This window comes from Miniopterus schreibersii (genome assembly GCF_964146895.1).
Source record: "Miniopterus schreibersii genome assembly, chromosome: 10".
Taxonomy (NCBI): domain Eukaryota; kingdom Metazoa; phylum Chordata; class Mammalia; order Chiroptera; family Miniopteridae; genus Miniopterus; species Miniopterus schreibersii.
Window position 1 is genome coordinate 58,669,085 of NC_138110.1, and position 20,090 is coordinate 58,689,174.

Here is a 20,090-nt window from a genome sequence, read left to right on the forward strand (position 1 = left end):
AATCCTCACTTGAGGATATGTTTATTGATTTTAGAGAGATGAAGGGAGAGAGAGAGAGAGAGAGACCAGTTGCCTCCCTTACACACCCGGACCGGGGATCGAACCCACAACCTAGGTATGTGCCCTTACCTGGAACCAAACCTGTAACCTTTTGGTGTAACGGTTGATGCTCCAACCAGCTGCGCCACCCAGCCAGGGTGGCTGTTGTCATTTTTAAATTTTACAGTCTAAGGGAAAAGAGGTCAGTGCCCCTGACTAAATAGTCAGGTATTGCAGGTATTTAAAAATTCCTGTGGCACAGCAGTGTGCCTGCCGTGGCACAGCGGTTGAAAATCGCTGGTCTAGAGTCACACAGCTGGTTAGCAGAGGGCTCACAGACACCTTCAGATGTCAGCACTGGAAGGGACCTGCAGAGTCATCTAGGACAAGGGGCAAACGGATGGCCTGAAAACACCCACCCTCCCCTCCAGGGCCGGTGAAGGCTTCAGTGACCTGTGACCCTTGACTCAGCTCAGAATCCTTGCCCACACAGCACTCCAGACCACTGCCAACTGACAGAAGTTATGTCACAAGAAAGCAAGGTCCATCCCTGATCTTGGCTATCTCCTGTATTAAACAATGGGTGACTAAGGCCCAGAGAGAGGCAGTTACTTACCCAAGATCACAGAGCAAGCTATTGGCTGAGCCAGATCTTGAGCCCTGGCCTCCCAACACCATCCTGCTCTTTTCAAGGTCTGGGGCAAAGACAGATCACCGGGCTGACAACCTGTGCTTTATGTTGGGAGGGGTGGGGCAGCCTTCAAATGGCAGAAGGGGAGGCCCCTCAGCCAGGGGCCTGGAGTAGGCGGAGACCTGGAGCCTAGATGACCCTCCCCCTGGCTTGGACTCTCTGGTCCCTGGGCTACAAGGCTCTAGCAAGCCTGTTGCCATGACAGCAGGCAGCTGGGCCCAGGGATACCAGCTGACTCTGTGGGGAGGGGGCTTGAGGAATTCTTCCTGTAGGCTCCTGTCAGTCGGAGACAAAGAGGGAGGCACACAGGCAGAGCATGCTCCTCTGGAGCCGACCAGGTCCCAGACCTGGGCTTCAGGCTGTCCCCAGGAGCACCAGGAGGCCTGGCTCTCTTGCCTGAGAGAATCAGAACACATACCATGTGCAGTGGCTGAGGAGGACCCAAAGCTTGGAAAAGAGAAGCAGCTGACCATTGTGGAGCCTCACTCAGCTCCTTCCCCAGGGCAGGGAGTCAGGGCCCTCATGTCATCGGAGCAGTGCTGCCTCCTTGTGTAGAGCCCAGTCTCTGTTCCCACCGTGTAACTTCCACCCATTCATTCCAGTTCTGTATCCTGGGCCCCATGGAGCAATTTTTTACCCCCTTTCATTCTTTGAGACAGCCCCTCCCCCAACCCCTCTGAAGGTGGCACAAGTGCTTGTGTCTTGGGCTTCAGAGTAGGGTAATTTCCTCCCAAATTTCTGTGCCCATCACCTAGGGCACTGGGAGCAATTCCCGCACCCTTTGGGCTCCTGCTGCTCCTTGGCAAGGGGACTCCTGCCTCACACGGTGGGAGTGACAGTTAAATGACGTGAGTGGACAGTACCTGGCACCTCATGGGGCTTCTCTGAGGCAGTGTGGTGTGGTGGGTAAAAGGAGAGAGTGAGGCTAGACTGCCTGGATTTGACTTCTGACTCCATCACTACTACTTGTGTTAATTGTTCTGTGTCTCAGTTTCCTCATCTGTAAAGTGGGAATAACGGTAGTCCCTACCTTTAGGGTTGTTGTGAGGATTAAATGAGTTATTAGGTACACTACACCTAAGACGGTACCTGCACAAGTAGCACCCAGTATGTATTAGTTATTGTGGTGTTGTTGTTGTTATTATTTCTGAGACAGGGATTGTTTCCCCTTGAGTCTTCTTTATTTATTTTAAAGAATGTTTTTATTGATTTTTAGAGAGAGAGGAAGGGAGAAGGGGGGGAGGGAGAGAGAGAGAAACATGGATGTGTGAGAAACATTGATTGGTTGCCTCCTGCACGCACCCCGACCGGGGATCGAGCCCACAACCTGGGCATATGCCCTGACTGGGAATCGAACCGGTGACCTTTCAGTGCCTGGACAGCGCCCAACCAACTGAGCCACACTGGCCAGGGCTCCCCATGAGGCTTCTTTTTCCAAGGAGTCAGCTGTGGTCAGGAGCCTGGGTTCTGGGGTCAGATGCCTTGAGATTAGGCCCCTATTCTCTACTGCGGACTAGCTGAGTGACCCTGGGAGAGCAACTTAACCTCTCCAGATCTTCATCTATAGGAAGGAAAGTCAACCTCAGGATCATTATGAAGATTAAATTCCTATACATGCCTGTAATATCCTTAGCAAACCAAGTGACCAGTGCTTAGTAAGTGCTGGAGACATGACAGCCATGTGGTGAAGATGTCGATGACCACGGGGACGAGGGTGGTGGTGACGGCATGGCCTCCAGCCTGGCATGACCACTGCCCTGTCTCACTTTCTCACTTAGTCAGGGGACTTTTTAGGGCATGGGGCCCAAAATGTCCCAGGGGTGGTCTACCCATTTTTCTGGATTACAGCCTTTCATCAATACCTCCTCTCTCCCTGCCTCCCTCCCCCCGCCACCAGCCGCTCTCCCTTTCCTAAGTGGCTATCCCTTCTCTTGGCTTACAGAGCTAGTTTCCAGCTAAAACCTCAGCCTTTATTTCTGTCTGCCTTTTGTAGATGTACCATTAATTTTTCATACCTAAATGTGGAGGTTAACATTTATCCCTGTGAAATGACCTTTGTTACTTTTAGCCCATCATATTTGCCTTTTAGGCCTTGTTTATAATCCAATTCTGTCATCTGAGATAGAGTTAAAGTGAGATAGGGCAGAGTTTTCCACAGTGTGTTTCAGGGAACATTAATCTGCCTTATAAAAAATGGATACAGCAGGTCAAATAAGTTTTGGGAACTCTTGAATGCTTGTCTCCTAGAGAGGTACAATTTATAATGGCGGATTGAAGGCTCTGAGAAGTCTAAAGTTAGAAAACCTGTTTAATATGGTGCTTTTTAGACTTCTTTTCTTCCCATTAATGTCCTGTCACATAGACTTTGCTGAAGAGAAAGGGACATGAGCTCTGGAGCCCAGTGGCCCTGGTCTGAAACCCAGCATTGCTACTTCCTAGGGGAGTGACCTTGGGCTGTCCTTTACTGCCTGGGCCTCAGTGTCGTCATCTGCAAATGGGAATAATCGTAGGATTGACTATAGGGTTGTTGCAGGATTTAATGAAGCGATGTTTGTAAAATAATGGTGTGCCTGGTGTGCACCATTGGTGTTCTTTCTTTCTACCTTCCTTCCTGCTGCTAGTTCACAAGCAATCTCTTAACCTGGGCCTCAGTCTTCTCATCTGTCAAGTGGGAACAGTGTTCCAGACTCCCTGATTGGATTGCCCTGAGATTATAGACATGAGAAGACTTTAAAAAGTGCTGATAGGATGGTTTGCCTGGGCCACCCACTGGGGTAATGGGGCCTCTCTGATCTCTGCCCCATCTTCTTCTCTCAGGCAGCCCCTGGAATTTTGCCTTCACAGTCAAGTTCTACCCCCCTGACCCTGCCCAGCTGACGGAAGATATCACGAGGTGAGGGCTGTGGAGGGAGGGGCCAGGGTGCTGGCCGTGGGAGACACGGGGCGGTTGGTGATGGCAGCTGCAAACTCAGAGGCCTCCCTAGGCCAGGCAGACACCATCATAAAGGAAGCTGACCCGGTGCAAGAGAAAGTGATGCAGACACAACGGTCAGTGGCGGGTGGCCCTTGACCTCTGAGGGAGAGGGTGTGTCGCAGGGAGTGGTGGGGACCAGTGTGAATCCAAGGGGACAGATGCCCTTTAAGACAGTAGCTGTTGAGTTCCGGGCAATCACGGCCTTGTGGGAATTGGGCCTGATTTGAGAGTAAAATTCACAATTTTTAAACATTGGGAACTAATTCAGATTTAAAAAAAAAAGTGGTGTGGGCCATCTCTGGGTAGGACCAGCCACACACACCTGAAGATCCGACGTGCTGGGGCGACCACAGTTTTCGACTTTGGGGATAGGGAGGGAACAGAGTGCAGACGCCTGTGCGCGCGGGAGGTCTGTCCCGTTGCTGCCGGCACACATGGCAGGCATGTGGGGGCCAATGAAACGTGACCGCCCCGGGAGCAAGCCTGGGCTGCTGGGGTGTACACGGCTTGCATGGGTAGTCTCATTGTGCCTCAGGGCCAGCAGACCACGTGGCTTGCAGATTGAAAGGGGGTGCAAAGCATCCTTCAGGGTGAGAGCTTCCATGAGGCTCATTCTGCCTCTGCAAACCAGAGCAGTGAGAGGCCTTTCTCTTTAAGCGCCTTCCAAAGAGAGAGTCTCATCCGTGTGCTGGGCCCTACACACCCACCAACAGTAGGATGTGGGCTTGGAGTTATTCCTGCGGTGGGGGAGGGCTACAGAGCCAGCCCCTCCCTCCCGTCGGTCCCTCCTTAATAACGCTGGCTGCCTGCTTCCCAGGCAGTGGGCCAAGGTCAAGACGCTGACTTTGACCCTGAGAGATAAGATAGTTGTCCCTGGAATAGATCTGGCCTGAGGCCTTAGCCTCATTAGCCCTGAGGTCCGGCTTGGGGCCAAGGTTTAGCAAAAGTGTCTGAACTCCATTCCCAGGAGGGCTGAGCACTTTAGACCAGCTCAGCCCGCGTTCCCCTGGTCTTGTCCACTGGTCCTTCTCTTCTTTGTGCTGGTTCCCGACTGGGTGTTGGGCTTCCAGTGACCCCAGGAGGGAAGTTAGCCTTGTCCAGCATGGATGATCCCAGGGAATGGGATGATTTAATAAATATTCGGGCCCAAAATAAACTGTTCAGAATGACAAATGGATTGAAATGAAATATTGATCAGAGTGCTTGGCAGTGATTTCTGAAATTTTAGACTTGAACAAAATGCCCATCTATCCACACTCGGTGCCTGTGACATTTGAGCTGCTGCTGCTGGTGCTGAGCCTGTGCCTTGGCCCTGAGCACACACTGAGGCTGCACATACTTTCTGTCAGAGCTCTAGTTCAGATTGCAAAATAACATCATGAGCAGTAAAACTTACGTTAAGTAAAAGCCACCTAAAAGAAAAAGAAACGGGCAATTGAAAAAATGGTGAAACATAGCAAAATGGGCAAGTAGGCATTGCTGGCAGAGACTGGATGGAAACATTTCTTTTAATACACAATAACTGAAAAAGCAATAAAAGAGGGTTCTAAAAATTGTAAAATCATCCAAGTGTGCGTAAAAGTTATAAAAAATCATGGCCTAGTGGTTGGAAATGTTTCTTTTAAACCAATTTATTTTTAGACAATTCACTTAGTGCTACAGGCAAAATAAAAATTGTTGGGAAAACATTGGCAAATGGGTCCATCCGGGGCCATGGATGCGCTGTGCAGAAGTTAAAATGAATGAAGTCATGTCCCATGTGCTGACCTGGAAAGGGCTCTAAGGCACATAGTTGGTTCTGCAAAAGTGAGCTGTATCAGATGTAGCATTTGATACCATGTACATGTTAAAAACACCCATGAATCAAAACCACATGCTCCTCTATACATCTAAGGAGGGAAAAGGTCGAGAATGCCACATATGACGGGTGGGTGACGTCTGGTGGAGGGGGATTCTGAGAATGGACATCAAGAGGAAGTTTAGGGTCACCTCTAAAGTTTACATTTTCCCACAATAAGAATACATTAATTGTATAAACAGGAATACGTGACATTTTCAGAAAGTGGTCAAAGTAGTCCTATTTAGCCTAAAATGAGTTAGGAATTGAAAGTCCTCCCACAGTAGGAAAAATCCTTTACACTTAGGTGAACAGAAATGCTTAACGTCATATGAAATGATGCAAAACCATTCCATTGGACACACCCAGAATACCAGCACTCGAAATGCCAGTGTCGAGGATCATTCCTTTTCTCCTGGGCGGAGGGGTGATCAGCTTGGTTCTGATGGATCAGTGGGCATGTCGGGAGGGAGGGCCCGTGCCCATGCCCACTCTCCCCTATCTCCAGATACTACCTGTGCCTGCAGCTGCGGGCAGACATCATCACAGGCCGACTGCCTTGCTCCTTCGTCACGCATGCCCTGCTGGGCTCCTACGCCGTGCAGGCTGAGCTGGGCGACTATGACGCCGAGGAGCACGTGGGCAACTATGCCAGTGAGCTCCGCTTCGCCCCTAACCAGACCCGAGAACTGGAGGAGAGGGTCATGGAGCTGCACAGGACATACAGGTGAGGGGGCCTCTGCCCAGGGCCTTCCCCTGCTCCTAGAACCTTCCCCCCTAGGCCCCAGATGCAGTGCTGTAAGTACCCCACCTGGCTCGGCTGCTAATTTGAGGTGCAAATCTGAGGGCAAATCCTCTCATCAAATGGGAATGGTAGTAACTAGCTGTGTAACCTTAAATGACCTCTTGGGACCACAGGTTCTAAGCTCCTGTGATAATTCCCCATCCTTGGTTTCTGAGAATCGGTCTCTTTCTCTGCCAACTGGAGATAACAGTAACTGTTGTATGTCAGTGTTCTGATGCCTTGATCGTGGCATGAGGTTCAGAAGCTTGCACTCTGCAGCCAGACCACCTGGTTCGCCTTCTGGCTCTGCCACTTTCTGACAAGGGATCTCAGCCTTGCCATTTACTTCCCCCTGCTTTGGTTTCCTCATCTGTTCAGTGTGGGTGCTGATGAAACCTGCCTTAGAGGGTTGTTGGAGGGACTAAATGGGACATATTCAAGACCCACCGCATGCCAGCTATTATTGCTGCTCTCTCATTCACGGGGTAGAGTAGTTGATTGTGCAAAGGAAGGCACCTTGTTGCAGAAGTTAGATGATTAACTAGATGTGTGGTTGTGGGCTGGCTGTTTAACCTATCAGCCTCATTTTTTACCTGTATTTGTACAGACTTAGATTATCCGTGTTTCTCAACTATTGGTCTTTGGAGCTTAGAATTCATTCTGGAGGATGTTTGGCATCCCCAGGCCCCAGCCATTAAGTGCTCATATTACCCCCTCAGTCATTGTAACAACCCATATGCCCCTCCCCATTTCAAAATGCCCACTGTGAGGGTGGTACCATCCCCTGGGGAAACCCCCGAAACTGAGTGGTCTCTAGGGTCCTCTGAAGCTGGAAGTGCTTTATGCCCCAAGGCCAGGGTTGTTATGGGAATCCAGTGTGGTAAACACTGTGAAAGTACATTGTAAACTGTAAAGTGCTCTGCCTGTGGGAGTGGGTGTGGCGATGCTGTCTCATTGCTAATAAGATGGAGGGAATGAGGAAGGTTGTGTCCTGGAGGCTGCACCCAGGGAGGAGGCCCAGGGCCAGATGCGGAGGGATCGGGTATGTGGGGAGGAAGGCCTGCTGGGTGGGATGGAATGCTGGGTCGGGAATGTGTCTCTCTGGGACTTGCACACCACTCTGGTTAGCGAAGGCTGCTGTTGTGTTGTGTTGAGTAGGGTACTGAAACCATATGACTGATTAGCAGTGTCTTCCTAGTAGGGAGTGGTGGCCCGCCTGCCATCTCTTTGTCTTTCCTGTAGGATGTGTTAGGGATTTGCAAGGTATACAGGCATACCTTGTTTGATTGCACTCCCAGAGACTGCGTTTTTTATATACTGCGTTTTAATTGAAGGTAAGACCTCCACCAGCAAAAAGATTATGAGTTGCTAAAGGCTCAGAAAACAGCATTTTATTTTTTATTTTTAGCAATACAGCATTGTTAAATTAAGCTATGTCCATTTTTTTATACACAGTACTGTTGAACACTTAATAGACACAGTGTAGTGTAAACATACTGGGAAACCAAAAACTTTGTGTGACTCACTTTACTGTAATGTTCGTTTCATTCTGGTGGCCTGGAAGGAACCTACAACGTCTTCGAGGTCTGTCTGTGATTCCGAGGAAGGAGTTTAGGTCGATATGGGCCAGAGAAATGCTAATGGCCACCCCTTTACAGCTCTTTTGACTTGGAGCACATTGGCATCTAGTGTCCAGATATCCCTCCCACACAGTACTCTCTCTGAGGTGGGCAGAGCAGAGGACATGGAGCCCAGAGGATATGAGACAGATGTTAAGTACAGTGGTTAGGAACACAAACTCTGGAGCCACACTGTTGGGATTCAAATCCTGACTTTGCTACTTAATAGCTTGTGTCCTTAGGCAAGTTTTTCAACCTCTCTGTGCCGCAGCTTCCTCATCTGTAAAACGGAAATAGTGATAATACCTACTTTGTAGAATTGTTTTGAGGATTCAGTTCAGACGTGTAAAGTGCTTGGAATTGTAACCATACGTAGTCCTCAATAAATGTTAGCTGTGACTGAGTGTAAAATGTATGGTTTCCTGGCAGTCGGAGCAGAGACGGAACTTGTATCGCATACTTCTTTCCAGAAAGGAGAATGGATACCTGTTCCTCAGGGGAGGTTAGGTGGTCTCTGATATCATGTTCTAAGATAAACATCTCATGTGGGCAGTAATTTAGGAGCCCCTGGGTGACTAACGGACAGCCTTCCACAACGGCTTCACAGTCATGGAGAAGCAGGATTCTTAACTCAGTGGCAGAATGAGGCAAAATTCCTGAGTCCCAGCCCAGCCATTGAATGCGTCCTGGTGGAAACAAAATTGGACTTGAGCTTTGGCAGGAGACGAGGGTTGGGTAGACTGAAGAGGGTCTGGGGTGCACCATCCTGCACTGAGAGCAGAGGGGGAGGCCCAGCTACACACCCACTCCAGGATGTTTGCCTTCCCAGAATCACAGGTTCTGACTGTGGTCACCTTCAGGCAGTAGGACTCAGGCCTGGGCCTTTCTCGTGGCCATCTGTGATCATTTTGTTTCCCTTAGGGGCATGACCCCAGGAGAAGCCGAAATCCACTTCCTAGAGAACGCCAAGAAGCTGTCCATGTACGGAGTAGACCTGCACCATGCCAAGGTACCACTGAGTCCCAGGGCGCCCTAGCATCTGGGGGTGTCCCCAGTGAACTACTGTGTTCTTCTGGAGGGCTTGGTGTGCCAGCCCCTGTGTTCCTGCTCACCCGAGGCCTTTTCTATCCTCAATTCTCATTCCTTGAAGTTCCATAACCCTTTGTTTTCCCACGATCTTTATCATTTTCTTCTTGTATTATATTTATTTTTGAACCTGTTTGTGCCGCCACTGGATTGGGAGCATCATGGGGGAAAGATAGGGCCTTAATTTATTTCTGTATCCTTAGCATGTAGCACATGGCCTGGCTCTGAATATGTACCAGTAACTGCTGAATGAATACGTGATTAACAGAGAAGATGGTAGAACAAGTGACTGGGTGAATGAGCGACACAGTGAAAGAGCGAATGGCTGGATGACTGCGTGAGGGGTTGGTCAGGAGCCCCCGACATGGAGGCTCTAAGTCCACCTGCTCCTTAGGGCTCATTTATAAGAGAGCTCAGGGAGGGCTGTGGGGTCCGTGGCCGGCTGCTCCATGGTCCCTTCTCACACAGGACTCTGAGGGCATTGACATTATGTTAGGCGTCTGTGCCAATGGCCTGCTCATCTACCGGGATCGGCTGAGGATCAACCGCTTCGCTTGGCCCAAGATTCTCAAGATCTCCTACAAGAGAAGCAACTTCTACATCAAGATCCGGCCTGGGGAGGTGAGCCTGCTTGGGAACCCCTCCTCCTCGCCGCATTGACTAGGACAGAGAGGATCCTAGTAGCTGGGCCTGGAGTTTTTACTACTCAGGATACATGGATGGGGGTGCTGGGTGCTGGGTACAAGAGATCCATCTTCTGCTGGGGCTCTTTTCAAAGATACACCTTAGGTATGTGCCTGCACACACGTGCGCGTGCACACACACAGGAGCACATGCATGAGCACACGTGTAAAGATAGCCACATATATTCAGTATACATAGATCAATGAATACATGTCCTGTATCTGCTACATGTAATACTCAAGTAGCACACATACTAAGACATACTAAGATACACATAGACACACGACTACACACACACACAAACATGTATATGTCCAGCCTCCACAGCTCACCCATCAGAAGGTCTGTTTGGTTCTGCCTGTAGAGTAAATGCGAACCCATCTGCTTCTGTCCTCTCCACTGCACCAAATGCCAACAGCCATCATCTCTCATCATCTCTCATCTCTGTCTCCACAATGTCTTCCTCACTGGTTCCCCTGCCCTCATTTTCACTCCACGCCATTTTCCTCATAGCTGCTAAAGAGACCTTAAAAGTCTCCTCCATCATATCATGTCAGACTCACCCCCCTACTCCCACTCTTTGCTCAAATATTTTAAGAGCTGTCTTTAGCTTTTGGGCTAAAGTCCAAACACTGTCCCTGACCCCCTGTCTCTCCCACATACCTCTGCCTCACTGCCCCATGCCCACTGAACTCCAGCCCATTTGGTCTCTGAAATCCTTGAATAAGCAAGCTCTTCCCATCATGAGCCCTTTGCTTCTGATCTCTCCTCTACCAGAAATTCTGTTCCTTCCCCATCCTTCAGATCTCTGTTCAAAGATCACCCGTTTAGACTGTGCATTTCCTGATCACCTTTTCTAAAATAGTACCCAACCCTGCGTCTACACAGATATTCTGTCATGTCACACGTCTCTGTCCACTCCCTTCATGACCTCATCAGTTTCTGAAATGATCTCATTTATGTATTTATGATCAAAGTTCCCTCCTCCCTGAACCTTGTGTCTTGACCGCCTTGGTGTCCCTGTTGCTTTGCACTGGACTTGTCACAGAGTAAGGGCTCAGTCCACCTGACTGAGTGAATGAATAAATGAAAGAACAGGCCAGAGCCACACATGCTGAGAAGAGCCTTAAAAGGATGGACTGGTGGCGAGGGGGGCCCAGGTCTTACTTCTTACCCACCCCCCTTGGTTTTGCAGTATGAGCAGTTCGAGAGCACAATTGGCTTTAAGCTCCCGAACCACCGGTCGGCCAAGAGACTGTGGAAGGTCTGCATTGAGCACCACACCTTCTTCCGGTGAGCCAGGCCCTGGGGTGGGGTAACCGGGGACGACACAAAGGCTGTGAGTGTCTGTGTGGGTGATGTCTGTGTTTTGTAAGGGCAGAGCAGGAGGAGAAGCTAGGAAGGACCATAGGAAAGAACCCCCTCCTCTTTCCCCAAGTCTCTCCTCTCCTGGACCACTTAGAGTTGTAGCTGGTGGGATAGTGGGATGAAAGGCCAGCTGTGGTCCAGCCTTGGGCCTGGCAATGCAGTTGTGATTCCTCCTCCTCACCTCCATTGCAGGCTGGTGTCCCCTGAGCCCCCACCCAAGGGCTTCCTGGTGATGGGCTCCAAGTTCCGGTATAGTGGGAGAACCCAGGCACAGACCCGCCAGGCCAGCGCCCTCATTGACCGGCCCGCACCCTTCTTCGAGCGTTCCTCCAGCAAACGGTACACCATGTCCCGCAGCCTTGATGGAGGTATGCCCTAATTGGAGGTGGGGTGAAGAGTGGTGTTTAGAGGGAAGGGGTGGGCATGCCAGGTGCAGAATGAGCAGTGAAGGTGGTCAACACATCGCAGGTTGACTTGCTCCAGGCATGGTGGCCCAGGAGCACTGGTGCACCTGGGCAGCTCTCAGTGGATTAGTCTCAACCTATGGCCTCACTATTGCTGACATTGCCACTCCTGGACTTCCTGTGACTTCTCTGAGCCTTTTGGGGTCCCAGGTTTAGCCATATGGTTTTCTGGGTCCCTTGTCCAAGATGCTTAGTAATTCACAGATTGTCATCATATCAGGAGAATGCTATATTATGACTGCACTGTGGAGTTGGTCATGCCTTCCCTGACTAGAGGCGGAGGGGTTGTTTCCAGTCATTCTCTTGGTTCCATTGAACTGACTGACATCTAACCACGTGGCATTCCCCATTGGGCTGACAGGCACCCTTAATATCAACAAGAACTGGCCCTACCTTGTCCTCTATCAAGCAGACCAGGGCTTCTCAAAATGTGGTCTGTAGACTGTCTCTATCAGAATCACCTGTGAGTTTGCCAGACATGCAGATTCCCAGGCCCTGGCCCCAGCTTACTAAATTGGCACTCGTCAGGACCCTGGACTCCCCCCAATATGCACACTGGAGTTTGTAGGAGAGATTCAGAAGCCACATGGGGCACTGGGGAGACTCAGAGTTTGGCAGATCTGAATTCAAATCTCAGCCTTGACACTCACCAGCTTATGGCCCATAAATATCTGGATGGGAGGCCTTGAGCAACTTACTCCTTGTGCGTATTTCCTCTTCTACAAAATAAAGAATACCTACTTCACTATGTTATAATGCCTCTACAACACCCCAAGCAATTCTTGGCACATAGTAGGGTCTTAATAAATAATATCCAATAATAAATTATTGTTTATTGTAGCAGTAATAAAGTATTTTTGCTTTTAGGTGTATAGAGGATGGTTTAAAGGTAGGAGGTGGGAACATGAGTGGGATGAACAGTAGATACTTCCAGAACACACTGGGACAGGCCTCTAGGCAAGTTACTTGTACTCAGCAAATATTTTCTAAGTGTTAGAATAAGTATGGCCCTTTCCTTTGAGGAGCTCCTAGAATAGTAGGTTTATAAGCATTCAACCTGATTCAGGCAATGGGAGAAATATGTACAGAATACAGAGAGCAGCCTTGAGGAGAGAGGGACTAATTCTTTCTGGGAGGAGCAGAAAAAGGGCTTGTAGAGCGGGTGACAATTGGGCAGGGTTTTGAAGGATACCTAGGAGTTTTCCAGGTGATCAGGGGAGTCTGATACTTTTCCTGCAGTATGAAGGTGAGACCTATCCCAGGACTTCCTGGCCGTTTTCGAAGGACACGCAGTTTTGCAAGTGTCCATTTGGGGCTGAAGAAGCTCCTTAGTCTTCTTGAATGGGCGCAGGGCTGCTGAGAGCTGAGATTTTTGCAAAAAGAAAGGAGGGCCTGCACTCTCTCTGTGCTCTCCTGCAGCTTTCAGTACTATGCCAGGGGCGAAACGAAGCCCAGATTGTGCAAGGCAGCAAAGATTGGCCCAGATCTGGTGAGGCTCATCAGGAGGGCCCGAAGCCTGGATTCTAAGCCAGTAGGCCTGGGTTCTTCTCCAGACTCACTGAAAGGTCTCAGGGACTCTGTACAGTGAGGAACATAATTCCAATTCTAGCCATCAGCACAGAGCATTGTATGGCTCAAACGAAATAATGTGCACGAACAGGCACTTTGCAGAGCAAATATATATGAATGGAAAGGATGGTAACTTTCTTTTTTAATCCAGGCCAATCCCAGGATGAGCTGTGCTCTGGTCATTCCCTGTTTTCTAGCCATTCCCCCCCCCCCCCAAGATACAGTCCATGGGCGTAGTCTGGGTTATGCCCAGTGTCTGGTGTAAAGGGTGTAATACCACCCCTTTCTTTCCTATTCAGGAGAGTGCTTTGGAATGCCAGCAAGTGAGAAAGATGTTATTGCCAGGGTCCCCTTGAACTTTCCTTGATTTATAAAGAAGCCACATTATTTGCAAACGTCAGGGCTTTAGCTTTCACTAGGAAAAGCTAATCTCACAATGTCTGTGTATTGCTAAGTAATGGCCAAGTGAGCATTCTGCCACAAATGCTACAACAAGAAAATCAGCATTTGTGGGCCAACAAAGATTGAATTGACTCACTCTGTGGCAGCCACTCTTCTAAATACTTACACACATTAGCTTATATGTCCCTCCCCCAGCTATCTGTTTATAGGCACTGTTTATAGACGAGAAAACTGAGGCCCAGAGAGGTTGTATAACTCAGGGTCACACAGCCAAGAAGCAATAGATTTGAGATTTGAACCTGGACTCTAGTACTATAGAAATCAGGAGGGGCCCCAGAGCTGGCAGGCAGTCCGCGTCACCCAGGGAAGGCTGCTTCACTCCAGTTGGGCACTGTTTTCTTATCCCAGTGTGTTGGGGTGTGGAAGTGACTGCTCCACTCCAAGCATGGTTGGGTGAGTGGCAGGGCCGACTCCCTGTCCGTGCACCTGGGAGGTGCCTCACGCGGCCACCCGCTGTTTCTGCCCACTTCAGCAGAGTTCTCCCGCCCAGCCTCGGTCAGTGAGAATCATGACGCAGGTCCTGATGGTGACAAGCGGGAGGAAGATGGCGAATCTGGGGGACAGCGGTCAGAGGCTGAGGAGGGAGAGGTCAGGACCCCCACCAAGATCAAGGAGCTGAAGGTAGGAGTCTGGCTTTCTCATATCCCCTGATCTGGGGATCAGGAGGCTGATCCTTCTTTAGCCTTGGTCTTGGCCTTCAGGTGCCCCCAGCTGTGGCTGAGCACCCTTCCTGTGGGGTACAAGCTCAGAGCCGTGCCCCGGGCCATGCTCAATACCTGCACATGCCCAGGTGTGGGGGGCATGCTGTTCGTCATACACGCTCCCCTCCTTTTGCCCTGCTTTCCCGGAGGGCATTCTGTACCCTAGGGGACTCGGCCTCCTCTTGCCCACTCTGAATCTGCCCTTCAACTACAGTGTGAATCTGCACAGCCCTCTCTTCCCCCAGAGCATGATGGGGTGTTTCTGCAGGCCCTCACAGTGTGTCCCCCTCCTTTGCCCACCCCCATTTCCCACATACCTGTGCCCACACTCATGCAGGCACACTGGGCCTCAGATTCGCATGATTTCGCTCACAGATACACACCCCTCACCCACAGGGTTATGTACCCAGATTTTTAAACGGCATGCCCACGGGCATGTGCACACACGGGTATAGTGTGTTTCCGTCATGCTTCCCCACTTGGGAGCACAGGTCCCTGAACACACATGCTGACTGCAAGGGGCAGGAATACCTAGAGCCCTCACTTCTGTCTGCTGAGTGTAACTGCTCGCTTTTCCTCCAGCCCTCCCGCCCCCTTCCTCACCTCCCTGGGCAAGCATCCTGCTTTCACGCCCCCCCTTCTGACTACTCACTGCCCCGTGGTGGCCCACCCAGCTACCCTGGCCTCTGTTGCTTGGGTGAGAGTGCCCTGGGCCACCTGCTAGACTGGGCCGGCCGCGGTGTCTCTAATCCATTGGCTCTACTGACCCTGCTGGTTGCTTTTCCTTCTCCCACGTCCGCTAGCCGGAGCAGGAAACCACGCCGAGACACAAGCAGGAGGTACTGCATGACCTGGCCCTACCTACCCAGCTCATTTGTCACCACCCCACGGTCCATCCCAGGCTGATACCCTGGTGCCATCTTAGCGTTAGCTTCACCTCTGCTCCCTGGCCACCCTCCTCCCCCTGCCGACCCCCCACCCAGCCATCCTCAGCTCCCTCCAGCATCCTGCTCAGACTCCGTCCCCCAGCAGTATTTCCCTTCCCTCCTCCCCCTCCTTTCTACTCCGCCTCGCACTGTGCCTCCCCAGACCACCCACGCTGGCTCCCGTCTCATTGAGCTCATCTCTTCTGCCTCCCCCCCAAACCCTTTTTTTGACTCATCTCCTCCCCACACCAGTTTGCTTCTACCTCCACTTCATCTGTGTCCCCTGTGCCCGCACCCCAAGCTTCTTTTTGTATCTATGGGCAACCAGATGTGGGTGGGAAGGGTGGGAGGGAGGAGCCTCGGAGCACATCTGCATCTTCTCCGACTCCGGTGCCCCTCCCTCTGGGCGGGGCCTGCTGCTCTCTCAGGAGAGCCTCCTCTCCTTTCCTCCTCTCTCTGCTCTCCCTCATCTTACTCCTCCTGTGTTAACCACTTCTCTAACTGTCACTGCAAGAGAAGTGCATTTATTCTTGAGCCCAGGGGGAAGGGCTAGAGGCTGGGGTGTAAGAAGGACCTGGCCTTGGAGTTCCGTGGTCTGGTTTTAGCCCCAGGTCTGCCACTGAGGCATTGAAGGCCTTAGGGATGTCCCCTCAGGCCCCAGCTCCCCATCTGCACAGTAAGGCATTTGGACTAGGTTTCCCCAAGGTCCTTCGAGGATCTCGGGGTTCCACTGCTCCCTGTAGCCTTCAGGAATACTATGTGCCCAGAGCTAGAGCAGCAGGTGCAGGATAGAAGGTCACAAGACACATCCACAAGACCAGATGCGGATGGGAGAGATGGGAGAGATGGAAGGGATGGGAGGGATTGGAGGGATGGGAGGGAGGAGCCATTGCAGGCCCAGCCCATCCCCCAGGCAAACTCTATCAGGTTTGATTTCTCAGACAGACATGATCCTGAGGCAGCTCAGCTCAGGAGAGGAGGTATAGACATGTTTGGAGGCAGAGCAGAAGCCTCAGTATGATCGGTTTCCTTTCTGAGGTCACCTCAGAGTCAATCATAGTGGATTCTCAGATGCCAGAGAGAATCCCAGGGGAAGAGGCTAGCTTGTCCAAGGACAAGCCTACCTTCCAAGTAGTTCTAGAATCACCAGATCTGACTTTATAATTAGCTGAGATTGTCCATTTCTTGCCCTGAATTGAGTTGACATGAACCTTCAAACAGCCTTGCACATAAGGGTCCTTTGGCTACCAACCTACCACCCTGCCCCTAGAGTAGGCAAACAAGCAGCTCTGGCAAGACACGGCCACCCCCTCTGCAAAGGCTGCACCTCACGTGACCTGGGGGCAGAGTCCTCTGTCATGATGCACTGGCCAGAGTTCAAACTTGACAGTTCAATGTGGGACACACTTATGACTCTGGCTGTACCTGGCTCACTTCTTGTGTCCATCCTTGGACTTATCTGTCTTCTTCCTGGTCTCTAATTCTCCTGATCCTCCTGAACACCCCTGTCTGGCTATATCTCACCCTCTCTGCCAATGAATCGGTACCCACAGGTGTCTGGGAGATCCTGGGTGGTTGGGAAAGGTAGAGGCTATCAACAGAAAATAGTAAACAAAATCTTCTGGTCCCTAGTCCTGGTCCTTGGTGTGGGAGCACAGCCCATTTTACTGGAATTCCCTGGCTTTAGAAAGGCTCCACAGGGCCTGATTAACTGCATATATTGGGCCAGGAGAAGCCTAGGCTTGGGATCCTGCTAAGCACAGTGGTCCAAGTCTTGGTCAGAGGTGGGGACCAGGATCTGGGAGGCCAAGGGCGGGAGGTGGTGCCAGAGCCACCCAGTGAACAGAGTTGGCGAGTTCTCACTATACTTGGTTGTGACTAAGACAGGGCTCAGCACCAAAGGGAACTCACCAGACCTGTAGGATTTGGATGAGTTTGGGCTCCAAGGCCAGGAACCAGGCAGGAGAGAGAAAAAGGTGATTCTTGACCAGAAGTCTCTTCTTTTTAATCTTAAGTGCTTTGTGCACCCGTTGGGGCTAACATCCCTGCCCTGCCTGGCTTATGAGGTGCTGTGGGAGTGACACAGGTCATAGATGGGAATCACCTTGCTGATACAGGGCAGTGATGGTGAATGTTGCCATCTTCGCCACACCCTGTATCCCATCTCAGAGCTGATCCTCTAATGCATGACTGTCCTCTCCACCCACCCCAGTTCTTAGACAAGCCAGAGGATGTCTTGCTGAAGCACCAGGCCAGCATCAACGAGCTCAAGAGGACCCTGAAGGAACCCAACAGCAAACTGATCCACCGGGATCGAGACTGGGAGCGGGAGCGCAGGCTGCCCTCCTCGCCTGCCTCCCCCTCCCCCAAGGGCACCCCTGAGAAAACCAGTGAGGTAGGTCTCACCCTGAACCCCTCAGTGGGTACCTTGGGTAAAGAGGGTGGGGAAGGTTGCTATGTTTTGGCTTACTGTCACCCTCCAAACCTGTATGCTCCTCCCCATTGCTGTGTATGGTGATGGGGATAGGGTGGTGGGTTAGGCTGAGGAAGATGAAGTCACTCAATCCTGGAATCTGGGACCCCAGCAGCCATAGTATAATGAGGAAGGGGTGCTTGCTAGAAATTCAGGGTCCCACATTGGACCCCCTGAATGAGAATATTGGGGGTAGAGCCCTGGAGTCAGCATTTGAAACAAGCGCCCTAGGCTATTCTCATGTACACTATGCTTTAAGAATCATGGTAATTCTGTCCAGTAACCAGACCCTTTCAGGCCTATTGTGAAGTCACAGACTGGGGAGCATTCCCTCCAAGAAGGGTCCTCAGAGCCCACTAGAAGTAACAGGTCCTCCAGGAAAACCAGAGCTGCTCCTATTGCTTCAGAAAAGGCTCCCACACGACCTGCTTTTCAGAGTGGAAAGCAATTGAAAAAGAGAAAGACAGGATCTTGAGGATTCCTGTACTGATAACCCCAGCCTGTGGCTGTTAGCACTGCTGCATCTCGGCAGTGTTTACCCCGTCTGTACTTAGGTGTTTTCTCCCTAGTGCTGCTGCTTCCTGATCTCAAACCCAACTGGGGTCTAGACTTATACTGCCTGGGTTTGAACTCAGGCTCTGCTGCCTGCTAGCTGGCTGGATGACCCTGGGCTTGTGGCTTAACCTCTCTGAGCCTCCATTAGTTAGAGGTAATAAAGCATCTACTTCTTAGGAATGTTGTAAGGATCAAGTGAGATAAAGCATGGAGGGGCCAGCAGAGACCCAGGTGCTCAATACGAGTTATTGTTTCATTTTGAGAGTCCTGGGACTCACACAGAAGGTTAACTTTGAGTCAGAATCCCTTTTAAAGATGGAAAGGTCCTCAGAACCCACTTGGTACAAGGTCGTCATTTCACAGATGGGGCCCTGAGGCCCAGAGGTGAAGGACTTTTTCAGTGGTATAGTTGATAGGAGTCAAAACCTGATTTTCTTGTGTTCCAGGCATTGTCTTTGCTATTAAATCACAGCTGCCTAGAAGCAAGACCAAATCATGTGAAGATCAGGCATAGAGTCAGTTGCATGTGTGCTGCCCTCTAATGCCCTGACAATTGGTTGATGCAGCAGTGATCTAACAGGCAGAGCCCTTGATTGACTCAGTATGCCCCATGGCCTTGATGTGCCAGATAACAGGAGGCCTTGTCCAGTGAGGCTGCTGTGGTAGCTCCTCTGCTAGGGATGATTTGGGGCCTTTAAGGCTGGTGCCATGGGAGGAGGGCAAATCTCTGCATCCACTGAGGGCTTCTGTGGTCACCTCGGACACAGACAAGATCCCGATGACACTGAACTGGGCCATGGTGGCTGGTCTAGTAATCCAGTTACATGCCCCATTCCTGCCCTGAATCAGTTGACTAGAGGGCCTCTCTTCAGTCCTGAAGTGGGTGAGGTGGGATGCAGGGGCTTCTGACAGCATCAGACTGCAGCAGAGAAAGGCAGGATGAGCCCTGGGGAGCTGGGCACTGCAGCTTTGGGGTGGCCTGAGAGCAGCCTGGCTTGGGGGGATGCCCCCCCCTGCTGGTGACAGCTGGAACTGCTAGAATTGGGCCTTTAAAAGGCGGAGTCTGATCCACCTTCTGTCTTCCCACTGCTGGAAAGAAGTCTGGTCCAGAAGCTCACCCTGGAGTATTTAGAGGCCCTTGAAGATTTGGGGGATGGGGAGGAGCCTTAACCTGGGGCTGGTCTGACTCCTTGGATGAATGACCGCACTTCTCTGAGCCTCACTGCCTTGTCAGTCCATCTAAAGGGAACCAAAATTGCCATTCTATAGGGTTGGGTTATTGGGAAGGTTGAACAAAATAATGCATATAAAACATACTTTATAAACTGGAAAATGTGGACAGTCATGGGGCCATTGCTGCTGATCAGAATTCCTGACCCAAACATGAGCCTTGCGGGTGTGTCCTGCAGGTATTCCATCCAGAGTTCCCACTAGCTTCCTCATATGTTGTTGGGCCTCATCTGGGCCAGGGGAAAATGGTAGGAACTTAAACCAAAATAGGGACCCCAAACTATAAAGAAGAGTTCCCATTTGCCAAGCCCCAGTTTTCATGTCAAAGGTAACTTTTAAAAGCGGCTAAGACCCAGACTACAGGCTTCAACCATCGTCTAAACCAAAGGCACCCAGAGAAGACTTGGAACCGAGTTCTAGTAATATGGCTCCAAAACCTCTTGAGTAAGAATGGGCAGGCGATGAGGAAAGGCCCAAAGCCACGTGCTGGCTGGCAGGGACCTTGGTCCTCCCTTTCTGGAATGGCTTGGAGGGGCAGTCTCTCCCCCTCCCCCCCAGCACGGCTCCTTCCCCACCTAATCTATAAGCCCTAAGGATGTGGGATTTACAAAGCAGGTCATTTACGGAC

General features: G+C 50.9%; 1 protein-coding gene across 14 annotated transcripts in view; it reads left to right on the plus strand.

The window, feature by feature from the left end:
* The window catches only part of EPB41L1 (erythrocyte membrane protein band 4.1 like 1), a 112,771-nt gene that overhangs the window by 65,071 nt on the left and 27,610 nt on the right, over positions 1–20,090 (plus strand). For 7 of the 14 annotated variants that reach the window (XM_081149374.1, XM_081149366.1, XM_081149378.1 and 4 more), the window contains 9 exons: positions 3,548–3,623; positions 6,050–6,268; positions 8,866–8,953; positions 9,499–9,651; positions 10,910–11,007; positions 11,275–11,450; positions 14,050–14,198; positions 15,082–15,117; positions 17,417–17,599. In XM_081149374.1, the coding sequence (XP_081005500.1) occupies positions 3,548–3,623; positions 6,050–6,268; positions 8,866–8,953; positions 9,499–9,651; positions 10,910–11,007; positions 11,275–11,450; positions 14,050–14,198; positions 15,082–15,117; positions 17,417–17,599 (1,178 nt within the window). The remainder of the gene's footprint in view (positions 1–3,547; positions 3,624–6,049; positions 6,269–8,865; positions 8,954–9,498; positions 9,652–10,909; positions 11,008–11,274; positions 11,451–14,049; positions 14,199–15,081; positions 15,118–17,416; positions 17,600–20,090) is intronic. The other 7 variants (XM_081149377.1, XM_081149367.1, XM_081149370.1 and 4 more) reach the window with 3 other exon arrangements.